General features: G+C 38.9%; 1 protein-coding gene across 2 annotated transcripts in view; it reads right to left on the reverse strand.

The window, feature by feature from the left end:
• Positions 1-635: 635 nt before the first annotated feature.
• Positions 636-16,481, reverse strand: part of STMN2 (stathmin 2) — a 55,691-nt gene continuing 39,845 nt past the window's right edge. For both annotated transcript variants that reach the window (XM_012496088.2, XM_030794890.1), the window contains 2 exons: positions 11,775-11,966; positions 636-1,987 (listed from right to left, as the gene is read on the reverse strand). In XM_012496088.2, the coding sequence (XP_012351542.2) occupies positions 1,928-1,987; positions 11,775-11,966 (252 nt within the window). In that variant the 3' untranslated portion in view covers positions 636-1,927. The remainder of the gene's footprint in view (positions 1,988-11,774; positions 11,967-16,481) is intronic.

Raw genomic sequence — 16,481 nt, forward strand, 5'->3', positions numbered from 1 at the left:
GTTAGCTTCCCACAAATATTAAAGAATATTCAAAATAGAGACCAGGTGGCTGCAACCCTAAACTTGGCTTGTTAGAGCTCCTGTGGACCATAGCCCACTGTACTTATTCACAAATCTGTGTGGTTTCAATTATTTATGATTTTCTGCTAAAACTGGATGTGGTTCCTTTGGTCCATCTGGGTCCCTGACAGGACCCTGCTGCGCCCATGTGTGCGGTGTGTTTATTGGCAGTGCAAAATTCAGCAGTACGGCAGGGATCACATCTTAACAGACGGCCTAGGCTTGGGGAGGTGTTCTGTGGGCCACAGGGGAGAACTTGAGATAATGCCAGGAACCTTCAATGTTTCGAATTCCTCGGAATTATCAGTCTGAATCTTGTGGTATCTTGTTCAGTCCTGTATGTTTTTAAGGGGAACAGATTGAAGGTCTCTCCCACTGTGTTGGCCCATCAGAGGGCAAGAGAAAAGAGATGCGGCCTGCTGCTCCCAAGGGGAAATGGCTCGGCAGGGCACTGGTTTCCTTCAAACTCTCCTTATTATCTCTTTGCTTGTGAGATTGTCTAATTCAGTGGCCGCCCTTTTAAAATCTGAACTCCAGGGTCAGACACATGAAGGGGCAAGAGAACAGACCAAACCTTTATTAGTTCACAGAACTCCAATTCTTTATTAATCACAGCTTGCTCACAATGACATACAGGAAAATAGCACTAATGAAGAGTAAATATGCAGGCAGCAACCTTCAGGAGTTGGGAGTTGGGGAGAAACGACTTCAAAACTGCGATAGGTACTTATGGTGGGTATCTGGTGATTCTTAGTTGGCACAAATGCCCTGCCTAGCCCCCTTAACTGCGTCAGCTTCACAGATGGAGTGTTTTGTTGTTGGTGTCGTTAGTAGGCAGGATTGCCTTACACTGGGGAAGAAAGACCAGCTTGAGTGAAAGTCCGCAGTGTTTTTGATTTTGTTTGTGTGTGTGTTTTAATGCAACAACCAGCTCACAGTTTCCAAGTGGAAAAATATTCAGTAGCATCATGTACTTGTACTATAGGTAAGAGCTTAAAATGAACATCATCAATCATGGCATCCACAAATAAGCCACCTGACACATTAATTAATTCATTCCATCAAAAGAACTTAAACTAGAGAATTAAGCCCACTTTATGAAGAGCGATTTCACGGCTGCTTGAACCATTCGAATTTGGATTTGTGTTCAGCACTTTAAAAGGTTCAACTTTTTGCTTCTACCCAGATTGGTCTCAGATCTGTCTTCTCATCCATCCCTTTCTAAAGCCAAAGCACATTTGTAGCACATAATCCAGGAGAAGCAGAAGTAAATGCTATGACTGGTGGTATTTCTTAGCCTGGTTTTGTAGTTTTTAGGCAGTAAGTAGATTATGAGCGAACAAATGTGAAGGTTCATGTGGAGTCATAATACCTGTGATCTAGGTATGGTCTTAGTCAAGCTCAGAGATAACAAAGCCTTCTAGGTCATTAGGCAATGGTGGGTTTCTAGCACCATAGACTGTCTACTGACCTCATTTTTCTTTTGGAATGGAGTTAGACATGGGGAGCTTCAAAAAGAACAGACCTAGCAAATTCATTTGAGTGGAAAGACACAACATCAAAAGCCTGTTACAGGACATGTAAGATTATGAAATAACTTGCATAATGCAATACTTGTATTTTTTAACAAAAATGTAAGTATTTACAAAATAAGATCCAAGGTATTTTTTAAACATCAAGCAAAACATTCTGCAAAGAGACCGCATTGATTTTTTTTTAATTTTTGATTCTTTTTTTTTGTTTTTGTTTTTTATAATGAGTTCTTTTTAAACCATGTCATACATTCCCCATCCTGATATCGCATGATCCATTATAATATAGGCAGGGGGATTTACTATTGGTGGGGTGTGCCAGACCCTCCCTTGCTTCAGCCAGACAGTTCAACCTGGAGTTCCTTGTTCCTGCGCACCTCCGCAGCATGCCTCTCCTAAAAAACACAAAAGGAAGAAGAAATGTCACAGGCCCTTGTTGTCTGGTCCTTTGCGTACCATGCGTTTGACTTGAAGTGACCCAGTTTGGTGTTTACTTTTAGGAATTTTTCCCATTTCAGAAGAGAGGAAAATATGGGCCCTGCAAAATGTCATGTTAGAAAAGATCTTACAAGACTTATCGTGTCTTAAAAAATATATTTAACACTGTTTTTGTTTAAAACTATGACCAAAAGTTCATGTTATTGAGATAATTTTGAATATTAGGATCACAGTATAAATCCAGAGAAAGGCAATAAAACATCACATTATTGTTTCTCTATCATTTCTAATGATGTCGTTCCTTTTCACTAATATTTTAAGGACTTTATAATCCTGATGGACACTCTGGGAGGGCTAGATCCAGAATGAAGACTTTCTATACTGCTTCTTAAGCTCTTGACCTGTTTGTCAAGGCCCTTCATAATTGCAGTCCAAGTGACTTTTCCAGTCATAACTCCCATCTTTTCCTACACATACTTGATGTTTCAGTTTAATGGAATTGTCTTGTCATGCAATTTTCAATGCTAGTCTTTCATCTCCACTGCTCAGGATTATAAACTTACTCTTTAAGCCCTATGACCATTGTCCTTTTCTCCATAAAGATTTTTATGAGACTGCAAAGACTAATCTGCAAACTTATCTCACTTTCCATTTGAACACTTGCATAAATCTTTCCTTTTATTCGGCAGTCATTTTATTCTAGCTTGTATTATGAGCCTCTCCGTTCTTGCCTCCTCTGTTATATTTGATAAGCTAATTGAGGGCCTGGACTATGTTTTCTCATTTTTCTTCCATTTGCAGGGCCTAGCAGAGTGCTTTGCAGATAGCATGTGATTGGTGGATGTTTATTTATATAAGGAACCAAGGTACTAGCCTTGGGTTGGGAACTGAACTTCCTGAGGAGGGAACTGATGAAGGAAGTATTTTTTAGTACGTGGCTATACATCAGATGACTAAAATCAGTATTTTTTAGTACATGGCTACACATAAGATGACTAAAATCAAACTGTCTTGCATATATCATAGGTGCTAAATAAATGTTCATTGAATTGAAATTTTAAGATGCTAATTATTAGTAGTATTATTTATATTTCTGTAGAATGTTGCTTACATTGCTTCTCTCCTTCCCTCTGAAGCTTCAGAAATTACTTGAGACTCTAGAGATTCTTTTAGTTCAGAAGAAATAAACTTGACCAGCTATAAAGTAAAACTTATCATTAAACTCTATTAATCTCAAGGAGTCTATACTTATAGGGTTCTTTATATTATAATACTGAATATTTATTAGGCAATTAATGTGTACCAGACCTGCATCAGTACAGGTTTTACCTGTATTAATTCCCTTAATCCTCACAATAATCTTATAGTGGACATTCTATTATTGTCCCAATTTTGCAGATGAAGAAACTAAAACACAGGAAGGGTAAGTAACTTGCCCATGTTCATGATACTAACAAGTGGGATTTAAACCCAGGGAACTTGGCTCTACAGCTCACCCTCTTAATCACTGCTATACAATTTCAATGTTGAGTGAAGAGAACATTTTATAGTTGCGTGGAAAAATGTGTCGTTTCAAGTGTAGATTCTGGGAGAAAAAAGGCATAGACCACCCTACACTTCCTTCAAAGATACAGAGTTGGAGTAAGCAGGAAGTTGACTCTAGAGAAAGAGATTAAAAACAATTTTATTTAATTGGTTTAAATGAGCTTTTGTATATGTTCAAAAACCATGAAGAGAAGGAAAAAGGCATGCATAGAGAAATCAAATCCTGTTTGGAAATGTCACAGGGGAAATGAGCATGGATGCAGCTGATTCTTCTCTTTGTTCTGCTATTATGAGGAAAAAGATGAAGCAGAATCTTTTTCTCATGCAGAAAGAAACTAATTAGTGAGAGCTGAGCTCTGGCAAAAATTGAGAAAAAGCCCAGACCATCACTATGCTAGGAAAAAGAAGCCTCAAGTCTAAAGATTCATATAAATTCAAATTGATAACATAGCAGGAAACATTATAATTAGTATTATTAGGCTACTTTAGAGTACACTTCTTGTTAAACTCAAAATCAGTGTTAACAAAATTGATTTTGCCATAGGAAAGAATAAATATAATTTCTGAGCTTGAGATAACGTGGAAAAAGAGAAAATAAATAATTATGAGTTTCTAATTAAAAATTATTTGTTTTCGGGCATTTTAGTCACTCTATTATTTGAACACTTTACATTCACATTATCGAATATTTACTCATGAAATTTTAATGTGACTTTATATCAAATGTGGGAGAACCAAAGGCAGTCATGCAGGAAGCATGTAATTTCCCACACAGTCTGTTTTTCTTATCAGGTCACTGTTTGCAATTACCAGACCTTGAATCTAGAGGTTCCTAAGGCAGTTGTGATACTCAGAGAAGGTTCATCAAGAAGACTACTCTTTGATAATATTTATTTCATTATTGAGCTCCTGATATTTGCTAGGCACTGTCAGAGGCCCAAGTATATCTAAACTTACAATGTTTTCTGCAATTTACCCCCTTCCTCCCATCAATATAAAGGAAATGTAATACAATATTTTAGCATTGTATGCAACTATGCCTTTTATATGAAAAAAGATGTATGAAAGTTGATTTTAGGAAAAATTCTGGTCCTCTAATTCTTTCCCCTGATTTCATAGAAAGATTTCTGTACTGGAAGGTAAGAAATATGGAGTCTTTTCTTTCTTTACTTTTTAATGTCCCTTTAATCTCACTAGGTATCAAATATAAACAAGGACTTGGACTACATGACCTAGGATGTCAATTCCATCTATGGAATTCTGTCATATCAGCCTAATTAAATTCAAGATGAGGTCAGTATCATCAAAAATCCTTCTTTTTACTAATGACTATGCACTTGCAATATAAAAGAGGGGTCAGGAGTGAGTTGTGTGAGCTAAGAAAGCACATGTTCATACATTGAGATGTTGGTGATCAGGGGTCATGGGCAGATAGTAAAAATTAGGTTTGGAGTCAAACAGACTTGCATTCAAATCTAGTCTCTGTGGTCTACTTGTGATCTTGGCTAAATGACTTAACCTTCCTAAAGATCAAGTTCCTTAGATGTGAAATGGGGATAATCACAGTATTTTCTTTTAGGTTGTTGTTTGGATGAAATGTGATAGTACATCCAGAAATGTCTGGCCTATAGCAAACAATTAAGAAAGGCTAGTTTTAATCCCTTTTCCTATTTCATTATTCACTCATCAGACATGTTCAATAGTAAGTAAGTGTTCATCAGACATGTTCAATAGTAAGTGGTTGCACAAATGCTATTTGTGCATCAGAATCACAAGAAAACAAAAGATGAGAAGAATGCAATAGGTGTAAATTGATAATAGCTGAAATCTACAACTAAAGAGTTAAATATTATCAGTATCAGGGAAATGCAAATTAAAACCACAATGAAATACCACCTTACTCCTGCAAGAATGGCTGTAATTAAAAAGTCAAAAAACAATAGGTGTTGGCATGGATGTGATGAAAAGGGAACACTTTTACACTGTTGATGGGAATGTAAATTAGTACGACCACTATGGAAAACATAAAGAACTGAAAGTAGAACTATCATTTGATCCGGCAATCACACTACTGGGTATCTACGCAAAGGAAAAGAAGTAATTATATGAAAAAGACACAGGCTCATGCATGCTTGTAGCAGCACAACTTGAAATTACAAAGATATGGAACTAACCTAAGTGTCCATTGACCAACAAGTGGATAAATAAAATATGGTATATATACACCATGGAATACTACTCACCCATAAAAGGGAACTAAATAGTGTCTTTTGCAGAAACTTGGGTGGAGCTGGAGGCCATTATTCTAAGTGAAGTAACTCAGGAATGGAGCACTAATTATCATATGTTCTCACTTATAAGTGGGAGCTAAGCTATGAGTATGCAAAGATATAAGAGTGATATAACGGACTTTAGAGACTTGTGGGGGAAGGTTGGGAGCGGAGGCGAGGGATGAAAGACTACATGTTGGGTACAGTGTACACTGCTTGGGTATTGGGTGCACTAAAATCTCAGAAATCACCACTAAGGAACTTTTCCATGTAACCAAACACCACCTGTATCCCCAAGACTATTGACATTTACAAAACAGTTACATATTATCAAAATTACCTCTTAGGGAAAGAATCACAGAATCTTATTCCCTGAAAATATTTTTATCATTTTAAGTTACATCATATTATGTGCTACTATTGCCACTAAAATATGGCTATAATATTTTCATTTGACATTTTCTAGATATTAGAAGTGAAATGATGAATTATAGTGAAACAATTTCTTTTATTTCCTAAGTACTGTACTTCATGGTTGGATAGGGGAAAGCAGTTGTCAAGTTTGTCTGGGTTACTTGCTTCTCTCCTTTCTAAACAATACTGAAAGCTCCTTTGGTATTTGTTACCATGTTATGAGCTCAGAAGTCTTGGCATTGACTAAGATGATATGGTAGAATTACAAAAGAAAGAAGATACGATACAATCTGGATTAAGTGGGGAATTCAACAAGGTTCAGTGGAAGTCCTCTTCAGTAACTTGCCATGTTAACCCTCTCTGTTCCTTCCATCGTCCTGCTGTCTGATGGCTCCTAAATGCTGAGTTGCTTGAGAAGGAAAGCCTCTTCCCTAATATCGCCACATACTTTCCTTCTCAACTGGTTGTGTTATATGCTTGATTATAGCCAATGGTATTTCCACACCTGTTTAGCAATTTGCATTTGAAAATTTAACTATCTAATTTAATTAAGTACTACATTAATGGAAAATTGTGAGAGGGTGGAGACAAACCTTTGGAAATACGTGAGAAAGTGAAGTATTTAGTAGACACTGGGTGAGTCAACTATAAAAGCTATGGAAAAGTTGTAAAAAGTATCCAGGTTATTTTGCAGATGTCTTTAGTCCCTACTCAATTTTAAAGAAATTAAAACTGCAAACCATAGCTAATGTGACGTAAGTGTGAAAATGGCAAGAAAAGAAACTGCTATAGAACCCCCATTAACTGGTCAATTTTTGGAAAAGGTATTGGGCCCAACTACATCAAAAGATTGGTCAATAAGTTTACACTTAAATATTTGACATTAAAATTATATGTTTAGTGAATAGATGTATTGTTGTTAAAATGATTATACCTGCTTTAACTGATTTTTCAAAACTAACTGTCTCACTGCAATTCCTGATAGGGTCATTTGGCGCTCCTACTATTCAGGGTTCCTAAGAGGGTCAGGTGGTGAATTTTCTGCAGGATGCTGCATAGTGCATTAGGGGAGAAAGGGACACATCAGGGGAGGAAGAAAGTGTCTTGAATCATTCCTGTATGTCAAGAACAGGTGTTTCCCCCTCTCTCTTTCCTTTCTCTCCTCTTCCTCTCTTCCCCTCTCCTCCCCTTCTCTGTTTCTCTCCCTTTCTACTTCTCATACCACTCTAAGAATAAGAACATTTTTAACTTCACCAGTCATAATCCACAGACTAGTCTTTTGAGTCCTGGATATGACATCAATAGATCAGCCTAATACACGTCTTTGTGGCACAGGCATCCCTTCTCCCACAGCCTTCTCCACATTTGATTCTTTTCTATATAATAGCCTGGAGTGTTAAGATCAGGTGCTATGAAAACAGGAAACTGAAATAAAAAATGACTGTAACATTCTTCTTTGGAGGAAGAAAGAACACTTATGCAACAAAGACAAAAAATACTAAAATATAATTTATGATGACATCACAAAGCATATTTAAGAAACATTTAGCACAGTGGTTCTCAACCACAGCTAAATATTAGAGCCTACTAGTGAGCCTTTAAAATAATACAAGGTTCTTGGCCCCATTCCGGACAATTAAATCAGAATCCCTTAAAGAGCTGTCCAGTAGATTCTGAAGTGCAGCCAGGGCTGCTTTTGTTTTAGGCTTTCAGTTTTAGCTAAAGGCTTTGAGCTAACATGGCTGGGGCTCTGAGGGGTTTCTGGGAATTTATCAGTCAGTGACATTGAAGATACCATTATGGGCATCATGGTGAAAATATGCTTGAATGCTCAATTATCTTAATTGAAGGGAAGAGGGACTGAGTGCTGAATGGTAGGCAGATTGCGGAAAAGCTTGCACAGAGTTGTATCGTGTCTCTTGCTTAATTGATAGGACCAGTGAGGGCTATCAAAAGGGTGGGCACATGGTGTAGTTATCTTGATGTGAATTTACTTTTACTGATATTATTCAGTGTCTTTGTATTTACTGTCTGTATTGGACCATACTACATGTTGTCTTATTCTCTAATTGTTGGTGCTACATTATTTATTGCTGAATTTTGTATTGTCTGTATTGAGAAAGACATGGTTGGTAAATACCTTTGATATTACAAAGGTTCCTAAGCCTATAGTAGGGACTCAATACATATTCATTGAATGATTAACTCATTAATAGGTGTCATTTCAGAAGTGGTCATCTTTTTTTCTCTTTTTGTTTTAGAGACAGGGTCTTGTTCTGTTTCCCAGGTTGGAGTGCAGTGGCACAATGTGAGCTCACTGCAGTCTCGAACTCCTTGGCCCAAGCGATCCTTTCATTTCAGCTCCTGAAGTAGCTACGACTACAGGCATTTTTTACAAGTGTGCCACCATTGCTGGCTAATTTTTTAATTTTTGTTTGAGGCAAGGTATCATTATATTTCCCAGGCTGGTCTTGAACTCCTGGCCTCGAGCAATTCTCTTGCCTTGGCCTCCCAAAGTGCTGGGATTACAGGTGTGAGCCACCATGCCCAGCATAATTATCTTTTGATATGGTAGATTTCAGAACAGCTTATGTTACATTGGCAGTGTCATGCCTTTTGGCTTTACTGTTATTACTGACCCTCTTTTAAATTTCTAATTCCACAGGAGTAACTTCATTCAAACAAAATGCTAAATATTGCTTCTAATATAAAACTTTGTCTTATTTTTAGGAAAAAGCAAAGTAGTAAAGTAGTTTTAGTATACACAAACACATTCACAATATGTAAACCACAATTTTGTATTAAATCCACCTATGTGATATACACAAATCAAAGTAAATTTGGTATTTCCTCTTTATTGAGGAGATAAAAGATCTTGACTGACACTGGCCAAAGATCCTATTAGATTTGAAAAGCACCTCATTAGCTATGAAATACCAGAAAAAAATGTGGTCCTAGAAATTATCTGGGCTGCATTATATGACATGGGATAGAATGCTGACAGCTGAGATTTAAATCAGAACAGGCTACAAACCACTAGTTCTCAAATCTGGCTGCATATTGGAACTACACGGAGAGTTTTCAAAATATATGGATGCTGGGTCCCATCCTTGGAGATTCTGTGGGTTGATGTCAGGAATTTTAAGCACTCTTTGGGTTGATTATTTGCAGGAAAAGTGATGTGCAGATGTACATGTATGTATGTATGGGGGAGGGCACTAAATTTGGGTGGGAGTGGAAAGAGTACAAAAATGAGCTGAGCATGGCTGGGCTGGGTAAAGAGAAAAAAACACACAGAGGAAAAAAATCGCCTGTTAGAAGCTAGCACTTCTGGAAATATTAGATAAAATATGGAAATTTTTTGAACTATTTTACAATTGAAATCAAGAAGGATATGCCCTGGCTGGGCACGGTGGCTCACACCAGTAATCCCAGCACTTTGGGAGGCCGAGGCGGGTGGATCACTTGAGGTCAGGAGTTTGAGACCAGCTTGGCCAACACAGCAAAACCCTGTCTCTACTAAAAATACAAAAATTAGCTGGATGTGGTGGTATACACCTGTAATCTCAGCTACTTGGGAGGCTGAGGCACGAGAATCACTTGAACCCTGGAGGTAGAGGTTGCAGTGAGCTGAGATCGCGCCACTGCACTCCAGCCTGGGCAACAGAGTGAGACTCTGTCTCAAAAAAACAAACAAACAAAAAGGAGGCCATGCCTTGTGTTTGTGTATGTGTAATTTGAAAAATAAAAATGCTCCAGGACTGCCAGTGATATAAATCTTGCATTGAGGCCTAATTGAGAACGCTGCAATAAGATCAGCAGGTACCGTTCCTAGCAACTTCACTTAAGTTTTTTAGGGCCTAGGATGTGAGATGAAGGTTGAGTCATAGTGATCTCAAAGACATCACACAGTGGCCTTCTGCTGTCCGTGTTACGAGCACTGGTCAAGCAGGAACATCCTTAGTTCTCTAGAGAAGTGCAAAATGGGGGCAGATGGAGGAAGACTGACTGGTTCAAGGTCAGGGGAGTAAACTGTAGCAAATGGAACTTTGCTCTCCTGTATCTGAGTAAAACATGTGTTCCTATACCACCATAAATCACCTGGAGAGAGCCAAATTCTGTTGCCTCTTCCAAATCGTGACTTGACTCACTTGGGTGAAACGCAATGACATTTTTCTGAGAGTATAAAAACACTAGCTTATAAATACAAATTTAATCCGAACTTTCATGTTTTGGATAAGGCATCAGGTAACTATTCCGGCTTTTGCCCAAGTCAGCAGTACTCGTCCATGCACCTCTGAGAGACTCAGTGTCTTACTGCTGCATCAGAGCCCACACACCCTTCCCCAGCAATGCTTTCAAAAATTCCTCAAGAGCACAAATGAAGATGTCCATGCGATTATATCTTTAAAAGATTTCATGCCTGATTTCCTTTGTTTCTAGCTGGATATTTGCAGTCAGAGACTGAGAATGAAAACAGAATCATCAGAACTTCAGGATAAGGTTGTCTGAACCTTAGATGAGACGGGCCATCTCTAATAGAAGACATCAAACTCTGAGAAATAGTCAGAAAACAGGAGGCTTATCTGACTAAACTCTGAGGGCTCTGATGACAGGCACACTCCTGTTTTGCTCTGCACCTCCAATGCCTATCACACAAAGGCCCTCGCTACTGGTGGGAAGGGTGACTGACTGCTCAGAAGAGGATTGAGGCATCTTTCTCAAACATCCCATTTCTCAATGCTTAATCTAATTTCTGGAAACGGACACAGCTAAACTACTCACAGCTATACTGTATATTTTCAAAGAAAAGGTTTTTTGAGGAGATAGGTGGGAGACAGCATAGAGAGTACAAAAGTGAAAGACAGCATTTTTCAGGGGAACTCCAGCACAGCTCCTCCTGACTCATGGGAATGAGTATATGTTTAGGTTGTTGAAGAGAAGGGCACCAGGATACCAGAACTGGATGAAGCATCCCCTGTGAGCTAATCTTTGCTATGGTCCCATGTGATGCTATTATACCCTAGAATGGGCTTACCAGTGTTCATAAATACCCTGGCCTTTCCTGGCAAATATATTTTTCTAATTTAATATTTTAATTAAATAGATATTTAATGTCATATATTAAATAAATATTAAATCAAATGTTATTTATACTTTATATCAATATAATATATTGACATTAATATTGCTAATGTAACATTTTTCCTACAGATGCCTTGTGAGGCTTGTATAGACATCTTACACATTTCAAAAGCATGAATCAGCCTCCCTGAATCCACTCACCATGGGAAAATTTGACAAAATTCCAGCTTTCGTGTTGGATTCCCATTTCTCTACCATGTTGCACCTCCTGCTAACTCAATGCTACACTGTGAGACCCTGCCCATGGGAGTTAGTTGTGCTCACACCTGCAGCAAATTTTGACTTAGTCTGTGTGCTCGGGCATATGGAAGTTCACCCAGCTGTGTTGCATGTGAATATATCCATCTGCTCAGGACTCTGCTGAGATTACCTTTTCCTGCAGACGTTCAATAATAGCAGCTAGATTAGCCTCACGGTTTTCCTTAATTTGTTCCATTTTCAGGATCAGCTTTTCCTCCGCCATCTTGCTGAAGTTGTTGTTCTCCTCCAAAGCCTTCTGAAGGACTTCTCGCTCGTGTTCCCTCTTCTCTGCCAATTGTTTCAGCACCTGGGCCTCCTGAGACTGGGGAAGAAAAACATAGCCGTCTTATAATTATCCAAACACAAACCTAGCAGAATAATGGCCCACCAATTGGAGGGAGCGTTCTTTTCAGATGAATAGTACTTCCAGCCTTAAGCACTATTGTCAAGTCTATACTCATCTGCATGGCTTAGAGTTTTCTATAGAATGTGGCTAGTTGGGAAATGCGGTTAGCTGAATTTTCAGCTGTGAGTATATTTCGGACTGTCTTAGAAGAAGAAGCATTTAATCCTCATTGAGGAGTTACAAATTTTTTTTTAAAAAAAGACGTTGTTGCTAAGCATTTATGCAACAGAAAATGCTATAATGAATTAGAGGATGGCAATATTCAACCGAAGCCTGAGGAAAATGGTTGAGGACTGAGACAAGTTCTGATCTTCTTCCTGATCCATTGTTTTTTCATCAACCATAGGCTAGGCCCTACAATGAGCTTTTCAACTTTCATCAATCAAATCATCAAATTCACTTTCTTCTTTTATTTCACACCCCCTTCCCCCCTCCCCATCCCTCATACACCAAAGTCTCTTTGGAGATCTGAGAACAGTGCAAACTTAGTGTCCACTTGGCCACAGAGAGCAGAAAGTCCTTGTTTTGACCCTGTCTTGAAACCCTGTGGTTGCTCAGTGATTTAGATCCAGATGTACACCCTGCCCTGCACTTTGAGCACTGTAATTTTCTTCCAGCGTCAGGAGGCTGTTTGGCTCTGTACAGTGGGTGGTAATCACTGGAGGACTTGATAACAATGCAGGTGCCTGGCATCTACCTCCAAAGATTCTGATTCCAAGGTTCTTTGGTGAGGCCCAGTGATAAGCATCACTAGTGACTCAAATGCAGGTAGTCCAGTCTACCTTTTGTAAGTCATACTGGCATGGCTTTGATGTCAGGCCTGTGTTCAAGTCTTACCTCTGTTGGTGACCCAGGATGTGTTACGTAACTTCTTTCCATATTCTTTTTATTCTTCCCATTATGCAGCTGAGAAAAGTCCTACCCAATACTGACCTATTTAGGTTTAAGACTAAATTATTACACACTCACGGCTCCTGGATAATTTCTCAGGATCAGCTGACGCCCCGAGGCGATCCTTCACAGGAGTAATTATAAGTGGGAATATCTAAACAATGGTTGATCAAACAATAATCCTAAGTGCCCTGTTAAATACTGATTACCACTGAAAGCATTAGTGGGAAAACATTTTAGTTGATGGTAGTGGTTGTGGGCATTTACTGGAAAGGTCTTGTTGTATAAACAATATGGGAACTGGAGAAAGGAGAAACTTCTCTTCAAATAAAATTCTACAGAAATGGTAAAGTCAGACAGCCTTACACATCTTTATTGATGTGTTTATTCTGAAGTTGATCAGGAATAGGTCTGTGGCTCACTGGAGATTAGATAGAAAATCCTGGGAACCAGCTCTGCCTCTTGCTTCAACCCTATAATGGTTTCAGGACATTTTATTATTTATTTGCTTATTTTTTTTAGCTAGAGTCTCGCTCTGTCACCCAGGCAGGAGTACAGTGGCGTGATCTCTGCTCACTGTAATCTCTGCCTCTGAGGTCCAAGCAATTCTCATGTCTCAGCTTCCTGAGTAGCTGAGATTACAGGTGCGTGCTACCACACCCTGCTAATTTTTGTATTTTTAGTAGAGACGGGGTTTCGTCATGTTGGCCAGGCTAGTCTTGAACTCCTGGCTCAAGTGATCCTCCTGCCTTGGCCTCCCAAAGTGCTGGGATTATAGGTGTGAGCCACTGTGCTTGGCCGGTTTTAGGACATTTTTAGTGGAACCAATGCTTTCTTACTTTGTATTTGTTTCAGGAAAACCAATACAAAAATAATAAGAAAATTATAACATAAATTGAGTTCAAACTCCAATGGAGCCTTTCTGGAAGAAATATGAATAAAATATTTTCTAGCTGGTTCACTCTCCTGCCTCTAGGTGGGACTGTTGGTAAAGCATCCTACATAGACTTTGCCTATTTGCTATCAGGACTATGAAATTGTTACAGGGAGAGAGGTGTGTGTGTAAATATTTAAAGTTTCTCTCTCTGGGAAAAGTCTTCATGAAATTAATTTTTCTGTATATGGATAAGAATAGTACCTATCTCATATGGTTGTCAGGATGAAACAAAATAATGTTTGCAAGGTATTTAATGCAGTGTCTAATATCAAGTAAGTTAGTACTGAATGAGTGGTAGTCATTAATATCGAAAGCAAAATTTAAGACACTTGTGACAAGGAGATGATGGCAACTGGACTTACTGGTATAACAACTCAAACGTAAAATTTTGGCAATTTCATGTGTGTGAAGTATTTGTTCAAACTTCTTTGATTATGGACAGTTAGTGGATTCAGGGATCCTGATGGTTGATGAGAGTCCAAGTCCTTCCTAACTCCCTCATCCCCATCTCACGCATGCCCACTGACTTGGGCTGTATTGATAGGAAATCTCACAGTGAAGTGAGCACCACAAAGAAATAAGAAGAGATAGCTTTGCACCTTCATTTCAGAAAATTCAATACATGTAACCTCCATTCCAGAAAACCTTCTCGAGGAAGAAGGCTGGGTTATCACAAAACAAGGGTGCAATATGTCCAAGAATTAGGAATTGAATTAGAGCCCTAGGTTTCTCTTGTAGTGAACAGAAATCCATGGAGGATGCTCCAGGAAACAAAGTCAAACCAAACAAATCAAAATAAAGCAAAGCAAAACTTCAACATTCTCTAAGTGCAGTGCTTTAAAATCATTTTTCTATCTTAATACACTGTTAGGTAATGCTCTTCTTAGCAACTGGCGCCCATCAGCCACAGCTGCTAAAGGCAGGTAGCAATATAACATTTCTGCTCAGTGGCTTAACAATTCCTTCCTGCTCCTCCTCCCATAGATCAGTGTTTCCAACACTGCCCTAGATAGGATCCACCTGGATTTTTAATGGCCACTTTTTTCAAGTAGCCTTTCTACAGAAAATCCTGTGGCACAGTGACATTAGCCCCAACCTGGTATTTGGAAAGCCTGGGTTTACATCCTGCTTTGCTGAGCCTGGCCCTTTGAGATGGACTTCATGGCCAGTGGCCTTGTGCCTGCCGCTCTTCAGACAGGATCAGCTTACAGAGAGTTACTGTGTATTATTATCAAGAGGCCACTGCAACTGCCAAATGTTTCATTTTCAGATGCTCCAATTAACTTTGGCACTTTGTTCAGTTGTTTTTTAACTTAATGTTTATATTTGCGTTCTTAATTTTCCTTTGTGAAGGAACCAAAGTCAAGAGGAAACAGCAGGGAAATAAGATTCAGACGGGAAGGCTTTGAAATTACAAGGTAATACAGCAACACACACTTTTCCATATTTCTTGCCTTGGTGGGACACATTTGATCTGCATGAACAAACTCCTGCAGTTCCCATTATGAATAATGGAGAATTCCCATTATAACCAATGCCTACTATATTTACTGGAGTGCAATGTTTGGCTCAGTTTGAAATGGTTCAATTTAATGGGGTTAGTACTTTTGTAGCTATTGGGGCTAAATGAGATTACACAGCACAGGTGTCAAGTGCATTTCTTTAGCACAATTAATGGGGTGAAACAGAAACAGAAGGCAGTACAGAGTGTGGTCACGTGAGTCTGCTGCTAACTCACAGAGACCTGCCAAACTGGGCTAGGCTGTGCTTCAGGGCTACTCACTTCTGTGGTGCCTTTTCTTACACCCTGGAAGGGAATGTTATATCCACTATTATCTCAACTCACACATTTGTAGGACTTAATAATTATCTGTGTTTCAAATATTTAAAGCTGAAGTCCACACACACAAAAATACAGGCTGTCAAGTCAATTATGGTGGAAAGCATTCTATCCCGAGGAAATACTTATGACTTCCTATGTTAGTCTCTATTCATAAGCACTCAATCTTTTTTTTAAATTTAGATACAGGGTCTTGCTTTGTTGCCCAGGCTGGAGTACAGCAGTGTGACCTTAGTTTACTATAGCCTCGAATTCCTGGGCTCAAGAGATCCTCTTGCCTCAGCCTCCCGGGTAGCTGGGACTACAGGTGTGCACCACGACACCTGTCCAGCAGTCAATTTTTGAACAAATTATTCAGTGCTGCTAATAACCATAGGGGCATCTACCTCAGTTCCTAAGGTATCTGCTACCCCATTGGGGCAGAAAGGCATAACCTCTCTTCCTTTTTCACAGTGTAGCATCCAGATAGATATTGCTGCCTATAACTCCTCTAACTAATTTCTTAGGTAGAAATTGACTCTCACATGAACATAGTTTAATCTTCTAGTCAGACCCTCAATGAAGAAAATTGGTTCTGATTCCAATGAGCAAATAGGCTGTTTACTCAATGAGAAAATAAGCAGTTAGTCCAGAAAACTGCACTAAAACATGACGTGAAATGAGTGAGGCTGTAGAATAAAAAACGTGTGATATACGAAAGTGGCAGCATTTTCCTTCATTTTTGGCAGAGAAGTAAAGTTCTCACTACATGTTCAAATAGGTA

This window comes from Nomascus leucogenys, chromosome 16 (assembly GCF_006542625.1).
Source record: "Nomascus leucogenys isolate Asia chromosome 16, Asia_NLE_v1, whole genome shotgun sequence".
NCBI classification, from domain to species: Eukaryota; Metazoa; Chordata; class Mammalia; order Primates; family Hylobatidae; genus Nomascus; species Nomascus leucogenys.